Genomic DNA, 20,009 nt, shown 5'->3' on the forward strand with positions numbered 1-20,009 from the left:
CATATTGAATTACAGTGTTCAATCAATTAAGGGTCCTTTAGTGTGTCTTGAAATATTCTGACACAAGTAAAACCGTTAATGTTAACAGTTAATTTTACAGTTTCAATGGCAGGGGATTCAAACTTATACAGTTTGTCATTATTTCCTTTTAAATAAAAAGTTCAACCTTGGGCCCTCTTCCTGTTGGGGACCTTACTTATATTTTTACCTACAGTACGTAGTTATTAATCACATCCAGTGCTGAGATCTAAATAACCACAGAGAAAAAAAACACTTAGAACAGAAGTGATTGCAGTCTTGTGGTACCATACTAGGTCAATAAGAGTTTGTTTCAGTTCTTTATGTTCTAATTTCTTGTAAAGTTAAATCTACAGTACAACACATGATGTAGTATAATGTTTGAATCAAAACTATCAGTTGATCCTCATTTTAAAAATATGTCTATAGAATATTTTTTTCAGATCAGAAATTGTATGCCAGATTGACACAATTTCTTTTCAATACATTCAACTCAGATACATACTGATCACACAAACATCTACCCCATTAATTAATCTTTCAACTGGCTGGATTCTCGCCTTGGGGTCCACATCTGGCGATGAGTCTGTGTCCAGGTGACATATGACACTATGTTCGGGATACCCAAACCTCCGTGAGTGCCCCAGTACACTACCAGCATTCTGCCCTTAGATTAAGAGTTTTTAGGACCTTTGATAACATATACAGATTTCAGATCAGTTAACCTGCCCACTGGTGGTTGGCACATAGGGCGAAATACCTTTGGACTAAATCACAGTCCACAACATGCCTTTCATCACTAAATGCATTGCCTGGGGGGTTGGTAGTCATTGGCCCTTGAATCCCCAAAGATATATATTTCTACTATACCTGCAAATAATTTCCAGATAATTATTTAAAGTATTCTCTGGCAACCTGATGCAAAGAACGTTATAACAAAGACTGATTGACTTTAAAAAAAGTATATGGATTTTTAACATAGCACTTACCTACAGTTCAAGACTTAAACCTACTGTTTTTACAATGATCTTTGCAGATTCACTGGGGAGCGAAGTTTTAGTCTCACTGAATATCAGGTTTTAGATTAGTGAAAGTGAGAATGTAAGGTTTATTTTTAGATAAAATTAGACTTCTCATAGTGATGTGCAACCAACAATGAGACCACACAGATACACACTGGTTCTTATTTAATAATAAATGTTCCAAATAAATATTTTTTGTCTGTAATGGCATTCATTGTAATTAATTCTTCCTTTGAAAAAGATGTACAATACTTATAGTATATGGAAGGATTTGCAAAGACTAGCAAGAGTGCAACCATGCAATAATTATTTTATACCTTTAAATATAAAATCATATTTCTTCCAGTTTAACAGGAAGATTTGGGTTATGCTAATACAAAAGCACATTTCCAAACATAAATATGCTTTATTTAGTTTGAGGAGAGGTTATATTGTAGAAAATGGAGAAATAAAACAAATACTACATTAAATAATATGGATTGTTGTTCACTGTACGCAGTATCTCTTATAATGTAAGTCTCATAATGATAATTAGTTGAATATGACTATTAAAAACGAACTTTTTTTCAGTTTTATCTGATTAAAAAAATCCAAATGATATCTGAAAATACACTGTAACTTTAAAATATCGGCACTTATAAGGAAAAGGTGGCTTCAAAATGTCAGTCTGATTAAGCTTAAACATTTTCAATTTAATAACATGAGATTTTTAAGCAGTATGATAAATAGGAAAGACTTATTTCAAATATACGCAATGGAATGCACAGTTTTAGAAATAATAAGGAAACAAAAGAAAGGTGTGTATATTAACACAAATTAATAAAAAATGAATTGACAGTTCTTGTGTAAAAATGAAATGTTACCTAATACAATACCTAATACCTAGTAACATGCTTCAATGACACTTACTGTCAGGCAGCCCAGCAGAAAATGCCACACTGCCTCGAGGCCTATACAGTATGTGCGTAGACAGTGGTACCGTTGTAAGGTTTTAAATATGTGGTGAATATACAGATTCTTCAAAGGAAAACTAACATGACAAGACCATGAGTGATAATTAACTTCACCTCATACATCAAAATTAAATTTATCATAGACTATGACAGAAAAAAGAAAAAGACTAACCCCAAATGAAAAATGTAACTGACAATGTTTTAGTATTTTTGACAGCAAGGTGTCAGTTGCATACAGTATATACAGAAATCAAAACTAGATTTTCGAATAGATTTACTATTTTCTCTGCAATTAGCTTTTCTTCAGTTGGCACAAGTACTCAGACATTTTTTTTTACAAATATAAAGATCCATGCCACATAGCAACTGATAGATAAAGCTGAATAAATAGCACACTGCCAACATATCTTCTCTCTCCTTATGTTTCCCTAGCAACCCAAGTCCCCTTGCAACTGAGATCAAAATTATACAGATAGTATCAGTGCAGATTTTTACCCCAAAAAATAAGATGCATGGGGGGAAACTTTTTTTGTCTTAAACCTGACTAATGAGATTGAAAAGTCAAAAAGAACAACAGAACACTCTTGTTTGGATAATGTGTTGAAATACAGGGATTAAAGGTCTTCTCAGAAAGATATAATATTTACACTCCCATTTTCAATATTGACTAGTCGTTGAAGAAAAGAGACCCAATTGGCAATGAAGAGGTAATTAAAATGGGCCTTTCCTTGTGTGTAAACTTTTTAATAAAATAAAAAATAAGTATTTTAGAATAAAAAATGAAAAAATAGAGGACACGTTTTTATTGATATTATAGTTTAAAAATGTTTCATAATTCATTTTAGTTACTAAAACATGTTAATAAATTAAGAGCTGATTTAGCAGAGTGAATGGAGTCTACATTGCACTCTTCTAATAGTAATATAATAATATAGTAATATAAAATTTGTTGGTTAGCAATGAAGTGCTATTGTACACCTACATTTTTGTCTTTAATTGCTTACAACTACACATCTTTATTGCTGCCAGTTCGCTTTATGCGGCAGCATTGAGTTTAACCAGAAAACATTTTTTTTTATTGCATGTAAGACCCCCAGAACAAATGAAATGTAAAACAGATGTATATTTTGTGCTTGTTGTGCTTAGAGTAACATTTTGCTGTTGTGATTGTGATGACAATAATTTGTTATGATGTATTATTCAGTTTACTGCTAAGTGAACAAATGTGAATTGATGCCCTGCAAAGCACAGTGGCAAAAACTGAATCACTGTATGAAGTTTTTAGGGAAGAACAACTGTGGTTAAGTTTCACACATTAGAGTCTGATGTTGCAGAAGACTCACATTTTCACACTTAAAACCAAAGATGCTCTATTTGGCTATGAAATGTATTCTCTTATATGCAATTCTGAATCAACAGGAACTGCAAAGTTGTGTGTTAACAATTTCTATAACCTGATTATTGAAAAACATGATTTACAAAACAACAGCATGCAAACCACTAATAGTAAAAAGATCAGAACTTAAAAGATTAAATGGTATTACAGTGTATTAAAAAATAACCTTAAAATAATAATATTTAATGAAAAACAAAAGAACATAATGATGAGACTGTCATCATTTGGCCACTAAAACAGTAGCTAATTGATCCGAGGATTTCATTCAGCTGTTACAATAAAGAAGTGATTGTTTCCGCTTTGAAAGAAATGGTTAGATAACTTGTTTCTGATTCCCACCAGCATTTGTTTGCAGTTGAAAAGATTTAAAGGAACTAAAAATTCTATTTCATAATTCACTGTTGATTTAGGAAAAAAGCCATATGGATAACTTTGCATTCTTTGACGATACTGAAAACCTGTATCAGGTCCCCTCCGAGACATAGCATATAGATGGTAAATGCATGAATGTATCTGACGGCCCTTCTCTAGAAGGGTTCCAGAGCAATGCTGTCTTCTTTATTAACATGGTTATAACTTTTCTTAACGAGCGCCTTTTACATGAGGGCAAAGGGTTGCGGTGTGTGGAACAAGCCACCCAATCATGTTTGTGAAGCTGAAACTTTTGGCTTCCTTCAAGAAAGTACACAATGAGATTCTTGGATCATATAACTGCTACTAAATGGGATAGATTGGATGGCTACTACTTTTTTGAAACCACCTTTGGTTTGTCAAAACACTACAGCATTTATAATTATGAAGTCTTACATTAAGTTCCCAATCACTATCTTTGCATTTGTTTTATAGAGGTATACATTTATATACAGTATTACACATTAGTGTATATATATAGTATACAGAGGACATGGGCAGTAATGGTGTGCAACTTCATATACTGTTACTGAAGCTAGTAAAAAGGTAACCAGCCTTTTTTTCCTGGTGCTGCTAATTGCGCAAGTTCAATATCAAGGCAGATAACGTCTAATAAAAACGTACAAAACGCTATGCTTTTTAATGTATATGTGCAAAGCTAAATAAAGCATAAGTTTAAAAGATAAAACCAAACTTGTTTTAGGAACTTCAAATGGATCAATAGCGTGATTAACCGGCTATAATTTTCGTGATATACACTGTACGTTAAGATTCTATAGGACGTTTCCACTAATGAAAAACGTTACCAGTATTCATGGCAAAAGATAGGTTAATTGTTGTAGATTTTGAAGGTTTGGCTAATAAAACAGTGTAGTTTTATTTTTTTTTTTCAAAAGCCAAGTTTGTCGAGGTAAACAAAACTATTATGCTGGGAATTGGAAAGTAAAAAAAAAATGCATTTAGCCTCAGGCATTCTGTAACAGTCTGGGGTCTCCTGTGTTAATAAAAAAATAACAATACTACTAACTGCAAGTACAGTTTTACCAGACTAACGACAATTAAAAATAATATCACTGGCAAGCGTTTACATGTTCGTAAATTCTTTAACGAATGAGTTTCTTAAACCCTGATTAAAATAAATATTTCATGTATAATGTTTTCATTGTAGAGGGTCCTTTAAAATGAGAGGGAGAATATGATCTTTTGTAGGGGAATCATAAATGTGAATTTGTTATTCAGTTTTCCAGGGGGAAATATTTTTTCTATGGAAAAAATGTTGTTTTTTTAGTCAATAAATACCGGATATTGCAGACTTTCTATGAAGCCTTTACAACTGGAGATCTCAATGTTGGTGCGTACTGCAGCTGTAGAATGTTATTTGTTAAATTCCCAGCTAGTTGAGTTGTGCGCTGGCAGGATAACCGACAATTCACAAAGCAACACCCCTTTAGTGGCTTGTGAATGGTATAAACCCCGATAAAGGAGGACTGGTACTTACCTTAGTCTATCTTTGGGAGAAGAGGCAGAGCGCTCCGTTGCTTTTTTAAATCGCTGGTGTTGTGAAAATTGTTCCCAGTCTAGAAAACTGGACTTGATTAGCATGACTATGTACAAAGGAAAGCGTCGGAACCAAAGATGTGAGTAGACGGTAAAGTCCTTCGCTAAAACTGTAGTACAGTATTTTACTATAGAAGGTGATGAAGTGAATTATATTCTCTAAACAAATCATATGCACAGACCTGTTAAAATAACTCGGTGGTTTTTGATGTGATGAGCAAATAGTATCACTTTTCTCGTCTTTTTTTTCCCCAGTAGTTCACAGATGTATGGATGCTCAGCAACTCAGGCAGTTTGTCTTAAACCTACTATGCAGACGTGCATATAATTATCAAATAAAAAACAGAACCCCTTTTTTAATTTTAAGAAAAAAAATGGATTATTTGGTTTTGTCTTGTTAGATAATTTAGTAGGCCTGGGCTTTATAATCTTAGATTTCCTAAAGTGCGTTACTTAAAAGTTAAATTCACAACTTGTACGAACAGCGCTACATAGCCGGTACATTGTTTTTAAACATTATTAACATTATTGACTTGCGCCGTCGGTAGGAAGATTTTATTTGCGTTTTTCTACTGGAATTTGTGTACTAAGCTTTTCTTAAATACCGTTGTAATACAGTACATTGTTGTAGAAAAAAAAAACTGAACTCCCAACTATTTCTTCGTATCCTGATGGTCTGAATTGTCCTCTTTTCGGTAGAAGCAATAGGAGAAACCTATGTTCATTATTGGCATATTAGCAGGACTGCCAACTGAAGGTTTTGTGCGTGGGTTTGACGGGTTGGCTTTTATCAAAGGTGGGGGGGGGGGGGTGGTATTTTAATTTAGTTTTTTAGAAATATTTCAGATTATTCGTAATACTCATCTTTATTAATACCACAGTGTTTGGTTTCTTAAATTAAATTACACCACATTTAGCAATGCAGCCATGTAAACAGTTAAAATCATTAATGACGGAGAAGTTTGCGCTTCTGGACAGCACGGTGGTGCAGTGGAGTGGTTGGCATTACTGTCGTGCAGCACTGGGGCCCTTGGTTCACTTCCTGGGGTGCTTTCTGCATGGAGTTTGTATGTTCTTGCGTGGGTTTTCTCCAGCTGCTCTGGATTCTTCCAGCCAGCCAAAAACATGCTGGTACTGTAGGTTGATTGGCTTCTGGGAAAATTGGTGCAGGTGTGAGTGAGTACATGCCTGTGTTTGTACCCTGTAATTTACTGGTGCCCGTGCAGGGTGTACCCCTCCTTGCTCCTGTTGCTGGCTGAGATAGCTTGGCTCCCCCACAACCCTGAGCTGGATGCAATGGCAAGACACCTGATGGAAGTGTCTCAATTTTTGTCTCAGTTTATTTTTAATTCTTTAACAACTTAGTAATTTCCCTAAAAACAGCCATACATTACAAGGCATTGCATAAGGTAAACTCATTAGGACTTGTTATATGTGGCAGATGTCACAGAGTGAGTCCCAACTCACTGTTATTTTAATATAGTGTTTCATTGAGACTCACCTTTATATACATGCATTAGAGCACACCTTCCCCTGACAGAAGTGTACAGGTGGATCGCCAGTTTTATTAAGCTCTTTTAGGCTTTGGGACGACCACTGGATTTATTGCCTGCTGCTAGAGGATAGGCATGCTTTCAAGAAGTCTGCTGTATTTAATGGGCCTGCCAGTTTATATCCATCTCTTGATTTTGACACATACTGAACATTAATCTTTATGGATGACTCATGGTGTTGAGTTGTACACAATGAGCAAAGCACGGCAGGCGGGGAAGAAACACATTTGTCATCTTCAAGTCAGCTGCATGGAAACGGTGTTTCTTATGACAGGGATCATTGTACAGTCAAAACAGCACATCAAGTTGCACTCCGAAGGAGAACTGTAGAATCCTCATTGCATTTTGAATTTCTTCCGTGGTTTTAGCTTGTTCGTGTCTTCAGCTTCCAAGACTGGACCCGATCTTTACAGGAATGTGAGATCTTTGAGAAAAACTAGGGTTCTATGTACTGAATGTGGTGCTGGAGTTGCAGCAGGTGGCATTTTCCCCTCTGGACTAGAATTTCCAAAAAAAAAACAGTACCCTGGAGAAGTGATCAGGGACCCTGTGCTATACCATCCTTGATTATACAAGATGATAATATAAATAGTTTTAAGAGTGTGCCAGTACCCTTCTTCGATAAGAGTAACATACTTGCATGCATGATGATCCAGAGTTAAGTTTAGCACCATTTTGAAAGTGAACACAATGTTAGTACTTTTTTTTCTTGTTAAAGGAAATTTAAACTATTTATATCAAGAATTTGGAAGTAAGAATTTTCAAGTCCAACTTTTCTGAATGCTAGATTTAATAGGTTTTTCTTGCAATTGTCTTTAATTACAGAGACTTTAAAGTGTTCTCAGTTTACTAGTAGAGATTCCTGAAAAAAAGGAAAACCCCTGTAATGGAGCAAATTCAAATGCATATTAGTTGCACAATTTTATTGAGAGATTCTGAAGTATAAATTCCGTTCATGAATATAGAGAAGCTCTCTCCATTTTTCTAAGCTGCTGAAATGCATGACAAAAAAGCAAATCTGTTGGAAGGCAGACAGATCTTGGGATTAATAGTTGTATTAATCTTGAATTGAAATGTTTGCCTGTGTTTCAGCGATTGCTTGCAGTGGCGTAATTTGTAACAAACGTGTGTACCCACATGTTTACTACTCTTTCTGACAGAATTATGCATGCCTTTTTCAACTCTGCTCCAGACAGTAGTTAAGTTCCAGTTGAGTCAATCAGAAACAAACCAATAGGGTGAGACCATCCATCCATTTTCAAACTGCTTTTTCCAATTAGGGTTGTGGGGGAGCCAGAGCCTATCCTGCAAACTATAGCACGACTAAAATCTTTAAATGCTACAGCTTGGAGAGCAAGTACTAAGGTTCTAAAATGTCTTAGCCTATATTTTTCCATTTATTGAACACAAGTGACTAGTTAGTTATTTTTAAAAGGGTTGTATTCAATGTCCTTTTTTAATTAAAGGCCTAACTAATGCAAGCATGTAATTAAGTCTGTAAGTTGTTTTCCATTCTGTGGACATTCTTAGTAATGAATGCATCACACATATAAATGATCAAAGTATGTATTACGCAGTAAGGACAATTTCCTTAATGTATTTTTGTCACAGTTTAGTTGTAAGCTGTGTCAATGAAGGGAGAAAACAGTTATTGCCTATTAAAAATTTAACTGTGTTTTATGGGTGACTTAGAACACCAAGTCTGCTCCAGAGTGGAGCTGGATTGAAAATAAATGTAGTGTTATTGCTGCTGGAATTGTGTGTACTGTACTGAAGACCTGGCCATGGTGATTGGCTGTTTTCCCTATTAAGTATGTACAGTACCTGCACTGTATTTGTGGTAACTAATGGCAACATAGTCATTTATTATGTATAACTGTTCATGGATTTATACTAGCTTATATTGTGGTGCCACATCCCTTGATGTTTAACAAATAAAGGTTCAAACAGTAATCTTGTGATAGCACTTTATGAGCAAACAACCCTAATCCTGCAAGGCTTGTTACTATTCCAAAGTGTTACTTGGCATATGTTATCTTAAAGCAAAGGTGTATCACAATACTTCAATGTTTTAAAATAATATGTGGGATTATCCAACCTGAATAAGAGTAATTTGTTTACTTTTGGTTTAGACTAATCGAAGCAAGCAAAAAAGGTTTGCAAGAAGAATCAAAACAGTGTTCCAAAATCTTGATGATGAAAAAAATTGGCTAAATTTAATATTAACTGTTACATTAATTGATTTAAAATGTAATAAAGGATTGTTATAAATCAATTGATGTTTCAAGATGTATCCTAAGTTATAAAAGCCTTTTGACAGAGATACTATACTTTAAATTGTGAGGATCTAAAAGTGGGCCTTTTGCCTGTTGTATTTCTGTGTCATGTCCTGGTTTCAAATGATAAAATCAGTGTTAAACATCAAGAGGTCATAGGTATGCTGTATGTAAACAGTTACAAGCAGCTCTGAACAGTCATCATGTTCAGCATACACTGGCATTATCCAACTTTAGTTTTGATGAGCAAGGATAACTGACAATAATACCAATGCATTCCTGTTAGGTATTTCTCTCTGAGGAAGATTTGTAGATTCAAGCCAATTCAGCAAATAGCTTCACCAGTTGAAAGAAGCTAATTTTTCAATTTAGAGTGTTTCAGGGTATTGAAATATTCGGAGTGTTCCAATTCAGCTTGTTCCAAGCATTCGGTCTTTGTGGCTCTTCACTGTGTATTACATATCATGTGAAAGACACAGCAAAGCAAGATTAATTGGTTTCAGAGGTGAAAGCGACCTCTAGGACAGTCAGGTTTAAATCACACCTTGAGATGTGTTGCAGCTAAAGATAAGTCATAAAATGACTTTAACTAAGTTCTGGCATCTAAATAACAGTGATGCTTGCACAAAACCAATTAAACTGATAGCATAGATTGCTATGTCAACAAATTGCAGAATAGCCTTGTCAATGTACTGTATACCATGTCTCAGAATGCCTGCCTTCGGTATGTAGACGGAATCCCTGAAAGTATATGATACCTTCGGTAAAAAATAAATTCATTAAATCATTAAAAAATCAGAACAGTACACTTCCAAAATTTAAAACAGCAAGGAATTGTCCTTGCTTTGAGATATACAGTATTCTGACTCAGATTTCCTGTTGTACCTCTTAATTTCAAACAGAAGACGTACATAGTACACCAAGAAGAGCAATCCATCATGCTTATAATGTTTGGATGAGTAGACAGATGGCCAAAAGGGCATGTGAACCCAAGATATCTTAGCATGCCATCCAAAAATAATAAAACTGACAGGGCATTATATTGACTTTAAATATTTAATCAATGACTTTGATTAAATGCATTGCCTAATTTCTGTGGCCATCATACTGTAATAATGTGCAGTGTTAGTTTTGAAAAAAACTTCTGTGCATTAAATCACTGAATGCTTTTCGGTTTTTGAGGCTTATCTGTAATTGTAACAAAAATTTCCGTTTGCTTTTCTTCTAAGAAAAAAATATTTTTTTCTTGGTAACATTTCTTTCTTTAATATGTACAATTGAGCAAGTGAAGTTGTAGAAAAAGTTAGAACTTTAGTTATTGCATCCTAGTCAATATGATTTATTTTTTCTTGAAACATTTAGAAGGCATGGGATTTTTTATTGTTTTTTCACAGCAATTGTTCAGTTTTCCTTTGTAATTCACCCTTAGTTTTGGTACAGAGGAGGATATGTTTTGGAAAGAAAAAGACATCTTAAAGCATGCTCCAGGGCACCTCAGAATTATTTTGACTTATTTTCGGGAATGATCAGCAAATTTGACACTGATTTACAGAATTGGGTAAGAGTCTAATGAAGATGGGATTCATTTTTGTGTCTTGCATTTTTAAGATAAACCTCTGTGGTGTGGGTTTAAATGCTGTAGGTTATGATTACATTTGTGATGCATTTCAAATGTCTCCTGACAGCCTCAATTCATTTAAAGAAATTTATACTAAATGATGAGGAACATGATGTTGTGAATATTGACAGAATCCTTTTTCTATTGAACAGTCGCCTATTGGAAACTTTGCTTCAATCTAGAATCGAAGAGATCTGCAATCTTAGAGGAAGTCAGGGTTTAAGGTTTGCGTAGAGGGTGGGATGAGAAGGAGAAGGAGTCTTTGAAGAGACAAATTACAGCAAAGGAAACAAAAGTTCCTTACAGTAGTTTTCATGTATAAATCTTATCAAATAGAAAAAAAAGCTCCTAACGTCTTAACAAGAGTAATATGGTATGTGTCACTGCTGTCTCTTTCCCATGGGGTGAAAGGTATATTAGAAGAGCATAGTAGTAGAAAAAAAAACATTACATTACAATAGTGCTTGAAATTTGATAGGAATGAGAAGATGTGAAGGCAATGAATCTTTGAAGATGGACACTAACTGAAATACTCTTGATACCACCTGTAAAAATAAAATGGTAAATTATACTATCGATGATGTTAATGTTCGCAATAAAAGTTATTGTGAACTTATTTTGTATTTAAAGTTCAAAAGCTTAAATTTATAGATTTAGATCTGTAACATTTTCTGTTTGTGAAACACCCACATGCAGTAACACGTAGGAAAGAACAAGTACGAGGAGCCCCTTTGACCCATCTAGCACATTTGGATGCTAGCAGTCCTTCCAGGAATTACATCTAACCTTTCCATGAAATAAGGCAGGCTGTCTGTTTTTTCCAGACCCCAGCAACCCATTGTGTAAAAAAAGTGGACAATGACGCCTCACTTTGAGCATAAAAGTACTGTATATATAATAATTATGATACAATATGTTGATGTGGGAGAATTAGAACTCTCTTGCGTTTATTGTAATTTACATAATGTGATTTTACTAAATATTGATGGTGCATAACCTAATGATCCAGCAGCTTATACTGTACATTTGCCGGCCTGCCAGTTGAGAATTCTGCAGCCAATTAATTCTCCAATTTTAAAGAAATACAAAGGAGTTATCTCTCATTACTCTCATTACTGTTAGGCAAATTCAGGACAGAATTTGTTGATTTATTATATGGTATGGATATTGCATTTTTTGTTAAATACTCTTTCAAACAGCATTTTTATACAGTTGCATGTAGCTTACAGTTTAAATTTCCCCTCTTTCAATTATGTTTTGCCTCTGGTGCTCTTCAGGCATTTCATCCAATTTACTTTCAAGGTGACCCCCTTTTACGCTGCTACGATTGTCGTGTAGTGGCCTTACAGTCAAACAATTTTCTTTGTGCACTGTTGACCTGCTAAAGAGCAATTTACCCATCATTAGTTATAATTTTCTGAAACATCACTTATTGTTGCAAGTTAGCGCTTCATATTCAATTACCTTGAACACTAGGTTTTTCCCAATTTGTCTCTTTCAGCAAAGGTCTGTAGAATTAATTCATAGACACTTGGAGAGCTAGGGCTGAGCCGCTCTGAGGCTGAAGGCAGGTTTATTCAGCAGCACTTGACTGAAGGAACAAGAGGTGGGGGTGGGTTAAAGGAATATTTGCTTAATATTCTGGTCTGTTTTTTCTTCTAAGTAGGTATTAACAATAGCCAGCACCATATACATGAGAACAACTCACAGGGGAAACTTGCAAAACAAGAAAAGATGTACAACTCTGTGACTAATGACAGATTCATGTGTTGCCAGTCTTTCTTTGATATGTCCCCAGTCCAGATTTTTTGAGCACAGTGGTATACGCCATACCTTTTTATCCATGTCGATAAATAATATGACTTTAGTCACGCCTGTCAAAACATATGCTTTACTACATTTTTGTATTATGTTCTGCTAAAATGAAAAAAAGATATATGGCTTAATTTTCTACTGTGGATATGTACTTACCGAAAAGAAAACATTTTATCCACAGTTGAGTACTAGAACTATGTAGCAAAGATCAATCTGAATTAGTTTTATGGATTTGTCTAGTATTATTAAATATTTTTAAATTAATGGTGAGATTTTCTGTTTTCATTAAAAAGGTTATACAGCACTAAACAACCACAAAAATATTGGTGAGGAATGTATATATAAATCATGAGAAAGACAAGTAGAAGGAATTAAGAATATGCTTTAGTCAAAGTGTAGGGGAGAATGCAGTTGGTTTGCTTAGCCAAAATGGCTGTCAAGGCCAAAGTGATCCCTGCATGGGGAAAGATGACTGACTGCTATATTAACAAGAAAGTCCATGGGCTTAATAGCTCACATATGGTATGTTGCTGTAAAAGTTTGTAGGATGAGTCTTCTTCTCTTTCCTACGAATAGAGGACACTATATAATGTGGTTCCCAGGAAAGAAATATAACTTGACAAGCATAGAAATCAAAGTTTTCACTCATGAAGACTATGAACAGATTGCAGCCTATCAGTGAGTTGGAAGATGGTTTGTAAAACCAATAAGGCTTTTTTGTCGAGACGATGTGCAGAGAAGCAATAGAAAAAGCCCACAGAATCCTTAAATCCATACTGTAAAAGGGTGCAGAATTTAAATCATGGGCAGAAATGATAAAATTATACAGTGCCTTTTTTAAGTACATTTGGAATATAGCGCTACAAGAAAAATAAGAATGTTTTAGGGGCCATACAAAGGGGGACACCAAGACTAGTATCTGATCTAGAAAAAATAATTTTACATGGGGACTTCATTAGGGTGTTAAAATCATAAAAGGTACAGTATTGAATAAGCCAATGTAAGGACCACATCAAGATCAATAGTGATTACAAAGCACTGATTACGCAAAGTTTGTAGCTTTTGGTCCAGAAAACAGTAGGTACCACTTTATGGACAGAGTTGTGTGTTTACAACAGATAATACAATCACATTGTTGGAATTAATGAAAAAAGAGTTTGTTGCGTCTGTACTAGCAACCAAACAAGCAAAATGGGTCATATGGTCAACTCTAATTTTGAAACATGTATGTTCTTGAAATAAGATAAGTTCTTATGATTTAAATTATATATCTCAAGGTTTATTAATTAATAAGGTTGATGTTCAATCCATGTCCTTTTTTTCAAGGAGAGGATAGAACACACGTTTTAGAAAACAGCGAATACTTTATTGTTGGCTCTTGGAAACAGTCCAAAAATATTAAAATCATTGCCAACAGAACTCATTTAGGGTGCTGTTTTTACTCCATTTTTAACATGCTTGGAGGCAGATTATTAAAGGATAATAATTGTTGCCTAGGATTCATATTTACTTATCACTGCTATGTTTTTATGACTCTATCACTCATTTTTTAATATTTTGCAAAATGGGATGTTGATTAGGTAAATAAATTCTAATTAAATCCAGGACTCTTATCAGAAAAAAAGAAAAGTTTCATTTCCTCATATTCTGTAGGACTGCTTGATGTTCTTGTACAATGAAGAAATATTAATGTGTTAAGTTGTTCTCCCTCTCCCTTCCTCCAATCCTTTGTAAAATAATTGAGCTCTTGAATGTAAAAAACTATTTTACTACTCTATATGATAAGCAGGGCTTGTACAAACAGTTTATTCAGCTACAGAATTTATAGAGTGCATAGGGTCACGACTGTTTTTGTTACTTATTTTTTTACATTTATACATACCTCATCCTGGCCCGCTGCCATAAAATTGGAAAAATAAATCACCAAACAGGAAAAAAGTCACAATTTCCAAGTTTTTTACTAACAGCTGCACACTAAACCTGCACATGACATTGTTTTAAAATTGTTTTAATTTCAGGCTTTCTGTCATCTTGACCTACAAATCAGTCTATTCGTTTATGTAATTGTGATAGTCATGCTGGATTTTTATTGATGTGCCAAGTGGAGATTTTCTCTCAAGTAGTACAGCACTTTTTTGTTCTGGAGCACAGTTTGGGAAGCAAGGGGAAAAAAAGGAATTTAAGCTTTCAAATGTAATGCAGATTAATGAAGTGATATAAGAAATGATGAAAAGGCTTTTCTGACCTGTTTTTTTATTAGTGCTTTAAACTCACAACAACAGTTTAGTGGCTACCACAGAGAGTTTAGTAAAACATAAACTTCAATAAAATGTCAATAGTTTAACTAACCATTACTCTCAGCGTTTATCCATTTAGATTAATATATTTTCTTTTTTATACTTTGAGTGTTTGTGAAAAAAACATCTGTAAGGCAGTAATTGATTTATAATGAAAAATAAAAGTAATTCACTCGCTTAGTGTTCTTCTTTTATTATTCCCAGAATTGCCTTTCTACATAACCGCTTTTACTTTTTGTTAATGCTGATACTGTATACTCAAGGGATCACTGTGTCCGAAATGCTTGCAGCCTGCTGACATACAGTATTAATGTGCACATGTCTCTTTTTATTATATAATTATTTAATAACATGATTTTATATTTGCTTATTTTGGAAGAACTTTGAGATCATTTTTAAATTTCCATTTGTCTTCAAAAGTGTTTCAATGTGTCTCCGAAAATCATTCTCCCACTTGTTAATATTAACATACAGTATGTGTAACAGGCAACTGAATAATATCATGTACCTGTATTTTATTTCTATTATATGGTAAATCCAGTATCTAGCAACATAATGTATCAAGGGTCCGGACAGGTTATATGGTTTATTGAAGCTCAAACCAGTTTTATGTTTAAAATACAGACCAAGCAACCACTGAAAAAAATCTTAACAGATTTCAGGACCATGGAGAGCATTCTTCGTGGAGAACAGCTGGTTTCATTTTTACTGCTACCTCTATGACAGTTGTGACAATCTCATTTGCTATGGCGGACCAGATTTGATTTAAATGGGCTTCAGGCCGGTCATACATACCATGAATTATCAAGATACTGAGCATGTTCTTTACATGGTATTATTTATTTGTAATGTTTTGTATTCTTTACAAGAAATATCTCCAATGTAATGTATTTTAGCATTAGCTGAAAAATATAACAGTTGTAATTATTGTAAACTATATACTGTACATTTCTGTTTGGCTGAAAAGAATATTGTCAAAATATCTCAGTAAGTAACTAGCAAAAATAAATACGCAGTGTAGCCATATACACCCAGCCCTTGCTGTATGAATTCTACAACAAAGCATGTATTTTAATGATTGTTTTTTTGCTGAATGAAGCCATTTGCATTACAATTCAGCTGCTTTACTTTGTAGCTGCTTAGTTTTTTTAAACATTTGAGCAAAATGTGTTGCTAGTGCCTCAGGTGTTACAAAGGCAGAGGAAATAAGGAAAACAAAAGACAAAATAAAAAATCAAAACACATTTGCATTTCGTTCAGCTTAGCTCAGCTCAGCTTAGTTAACAGTTGCTCAACATCTTCAACAGTTTCACAGTTTTTACATATTTTGTCTTGTCAGTTACTATATAAAGTTAAAAGGGTTAATTATTACAAACATGCACTGTTGTTCTTATTTGGACAATTCAGCACTCTTAAGGTAATAGTAAGAATATTTACTTAATGGACTTATGATAAGCTTCTACTGTATATCTATAGAAATGGAATTGTGAATTTTGACAAATCAATTTTAATGTGATTTGTCTCTTTCCAAACAGTTTTTGGGGAATGAGTTACTTTGGAAAACCAAGAGATAGTTGTATATGTATATCAATTGGTAAACTGCATGTCTGAAATATGGGTTATAGAATCTGGGATTATTCATTAGCATTACCTGTAAGCTCTGCTCAAGGGACATGTAAAACAAACAGCTCCTGTTACGATAAGTGAGAAACAGCTCGCTTTTTTTCATAATTACCAGTTTCTCTTTTTAATTAGAAAACAGAATCCGTAAAAGGAAAGGTAAAAGGACATGAGATGTCAAAAAATGAACAATAAAAATCTGGGATATGATTTATTTTCTAGATACCACTTGTCTTAGAACAGCAAAAAATCACCTACTGTATTATTGTTTTTTTAGCAGCATCTACTTGTAACAATGCATGTTGGCTTTCCACTCTTTTCTATGAAAAAATATAAATGTTTCCACTTTTCCTGAGCCACAAATGAACCACAGAAAAGACAACTGTCTTTATTTGCTTCAATAACATACTCACAAGTCCATATTAATGTGTTCAAAAAATCTCTTTTGTTGAACAATAAAAAACACTAGGGAAAAGCTTGAGTGCGACTACCAGTAGTTTGTCCACTCATCTGCCTTTCAAAATGTTGCCATTTTATTTAAAAGGAGAATTTGCTTATAAATGAAAAAAAAATCATTTTTCTATCTGTGATCGAGGCTAAAACCTTTTAAAGCTATGTGAGTTATAGATATCATGACACAGCTATACATAACATTACAAATCTGTCTGGGTCCTTTATCTCTTCTAATAGCTTTGAAAGTGCAATGGTTTTGACCTTGAAAATCACACCCAAGGTGATCATAGGAGATAGAACAAAAAACAGACAAGATAGAATCATTATTCTTTGGTTTAAAAGAGATGAGCGAAGGAGCAGCTATCAATCAGGTTGAGAAAATGTTGCCCTTCTGAAGACCCCAATATTTTAGGTTTTCCATTTTTTTACATAAATCACAGCAGTAAATCACTTTGCCTACGCTGGCAGCTTGACTTATTTCTCCTTCCAGAACATTTCTCTTTTTATGACTTCATTGTATGTCTCTCAGTGCGTTTCTAAGATATCTTAATGATGCTATTATTCTGTTTACCCAAACATAAGTGTTTTAGATAGTGTTAGGTAACCTGCACAAGAAAAAAAACAATTTATAACTTTATTAATAACTGTAAGTTTAGTTTGAAAATTGTATTCCTTTCAGGGTCACCACACTTTACCAATTTCAGGAATGCAGGTGCCTTTATAAAAGTACCTATATATCATGAGTATCAGCTTGTTATGTACTGTAACTGCTAGAGGTAAATACAGAGCAAAAGATTATTTAAAGCGTAGATCAGATTGCAAGTTACAAATTACATTGTACGACTGTCTTTAGAGGTTCTACAAAATCTTCAAAGAAGACTTTTGAAATATTCTAATTACAGTGACTTTCTAGCAAAAACAAAATCAAAGAATGGGTAATGATCCTAAAGGAAATCAAAATTTACATTTAAAATTTTAAATAAATGCTGTCTATTGAAATTTTACAGATTGTAAGACAATTTCAGTTTTTCATTATTAATCTACTGAAATGTAATAATTTATGGTGATGATATTTGTTATTAAGGTGTCAAAATAGACTGTGAGTCAGAATTCCTAATAACTTAAAACATTAATCATTTCTGAAATAAAGGTGACTAGTTACTGTACTGCGGTTTTCAAATTGAAATTAAGTATTAATTAACTAATGAAAAGCTTACGAATCACCCAAGAAACATAGTTATGGGTTTCAAAAACAGAAGACATGAATTTTATTAGATGCAATTTGCTTGTTGCATGTAGTCAAACATATTGCATCATTATTTTGTTGCCTTTATAAGCATTTTGCCTCCTTAAAATTTACAGAAAATTATGAAAATGCATTTTGTAATATCAGTGATTAATTAATGGAATTAACATGCACTGAAAAAATGGAGTGTGGTGTGAATCTTGTGTTGCAATTTATCTGTCTCTTACCTCTTGGGTGACAGTTAATACATATCTTGTGAATGGTAACTGCATGCCACTGGATATTAGTGTATTCTGTTTGCAACAGATGGCTTAAATAGTATACTCTCATTTGCACCCTAGATTATGTTCTTAAATAATTGATTATTATATTAGACTATAGATATTTTTTAGTGATATATTGTGAAAGTTAGTTGAACCTGGATTCATTCGAGAAAGTGGAACGACTATTGAATGACCTACACTAGATGGATTAACTGAGTTCAGGTCTGATTTTCCAATCCTACTGTAATTTTTACAGCTAAAATATGCACTAAATGACAATGCGCTTCACTCTAAGAGAATATTTCCACACCCTATTGGTAACGTAATACAAGGTGGTTGTATATTTAAGATTAGTCAAGTTTAAGTTTCAGATTGAATATGCTCTTTGTAAAAATTACAAAATAATTGTGTCTGAATTAATGGCAAATCCTTAAAGGTGACTGGTTTTATTTGATTGTATTTATTAATGAAACTTGTAAGTGGTAACTACTGGTTTAGGTTCACAGTACACTTGACTGTTTTAGATAGAGCCACAATATAACTCATCTGCCATGCCTGTGCTCATTCGGAAAAAGCTTTGGACATGATTTGAGAAATATGGAAGAATATTTTACAAATGTTTGCATATAAACCTACTGTGTTTTGTTTCTGTTGTAGACATTAATATGGCTGGGGAGCCTAAACCTTACAGACCTAAAGCTGGATCCAAGCGACCTCTTTCAGCTGTTTATAGGTGAGATGATTTTATGAAAACTGATTAATGTATTTGTTTTATTTCCTTCTCAAATGTCTCACTCACTCTTCCATTGTGTTGAGAGCCTTTTCTTACAGCAGGAGAAAAAAAAAACTTAGTTGTTTTGGTCCATTAACTCATATAAGTGAAAAATTAAATTAAATAGGACAATATGTAACTTAAAAGATAGATAGCAAATATTTGGACCAAATGTGTCGTGTGTCCTTTTAAAGTATCCTAATTCTTTACACCTTTGCCTTCATATATTATTTAAAATGTCATCTGCAATAAAAACATACAGTATTTACCAGTTTTAGTCAATATTGATCATACAGTTTTAGTCAATATTGATTTATCTGGCTGATGCTTTTCTCCAAACTTACATATGTACCCATTTATACAGCTGGTCATTTTATTGCATTTTATTGCAGCCATTTGAAAGAAATGTCTTTCTCTACGTTACAACAACAGACCCAACAGGATATAGAAAAGTCTTCCTAGTCCACACCCTTGCCAATGATTATTTAGTCAATGAGTTATAATAAGCTTAAATTAAATTGAAAATCAATAAATTACTGATGAATATATAAAACCTGAAATAGTGGGCTATAGCTTTCCTAAATAAAGTGGCTTAAATAAAACATTCAGTCTTTCTGCCCATTGCAAGTTACATGCATGTTCTGTGTTATGTAATATATGCAATAATAAGGAACAAGTAATAGGTTTATTCCATGCTGAAAAGAGAAGAAAGAAAGGTGTACAGCCGAAGAAGGCTCTA

General features: G+C 33.7%; 1 protein-coding gene across 1 annotated transcript in view; it reads left to right on the top strand.

Moving 5' to 3' along the window:
- The window catches only part of ralylb (RALY RNA binding protein like b), a 53,878-nt gene that overhangs the window by 10,763 nt on the left and 23,106 nt on the right, over positions 1 to 20,009 (top strand). Inside the window, exon 2 of the mRNA XM_088918908.1 lies at positions 19,156 to 19,231. Within this exon, the coding sequence (XP_088775034.1) occupies positions 19,156 to 19,231 (76 nt within the window). The remainder of the gene's footprint in view (positions 1 to 19,155; positions 19,232 to 20,009) is intronic.

The sequence above is a fragment of the Atractosteus spatula genome, chromosome 6 (genome assembly GCF_055471065.1).
Source record: "Atractosteus spatula isolate fAtrSpa1 chromosome 6, fAtrSpa1.hap1, whole genome shotgun sequence".
Lineage (NCBI taxonomy): Eukaryota > Metazoa > Chordata > Actinopteri > Semionotiformes > Lepisosteidae > Atractosteus > Atractosteus spatula.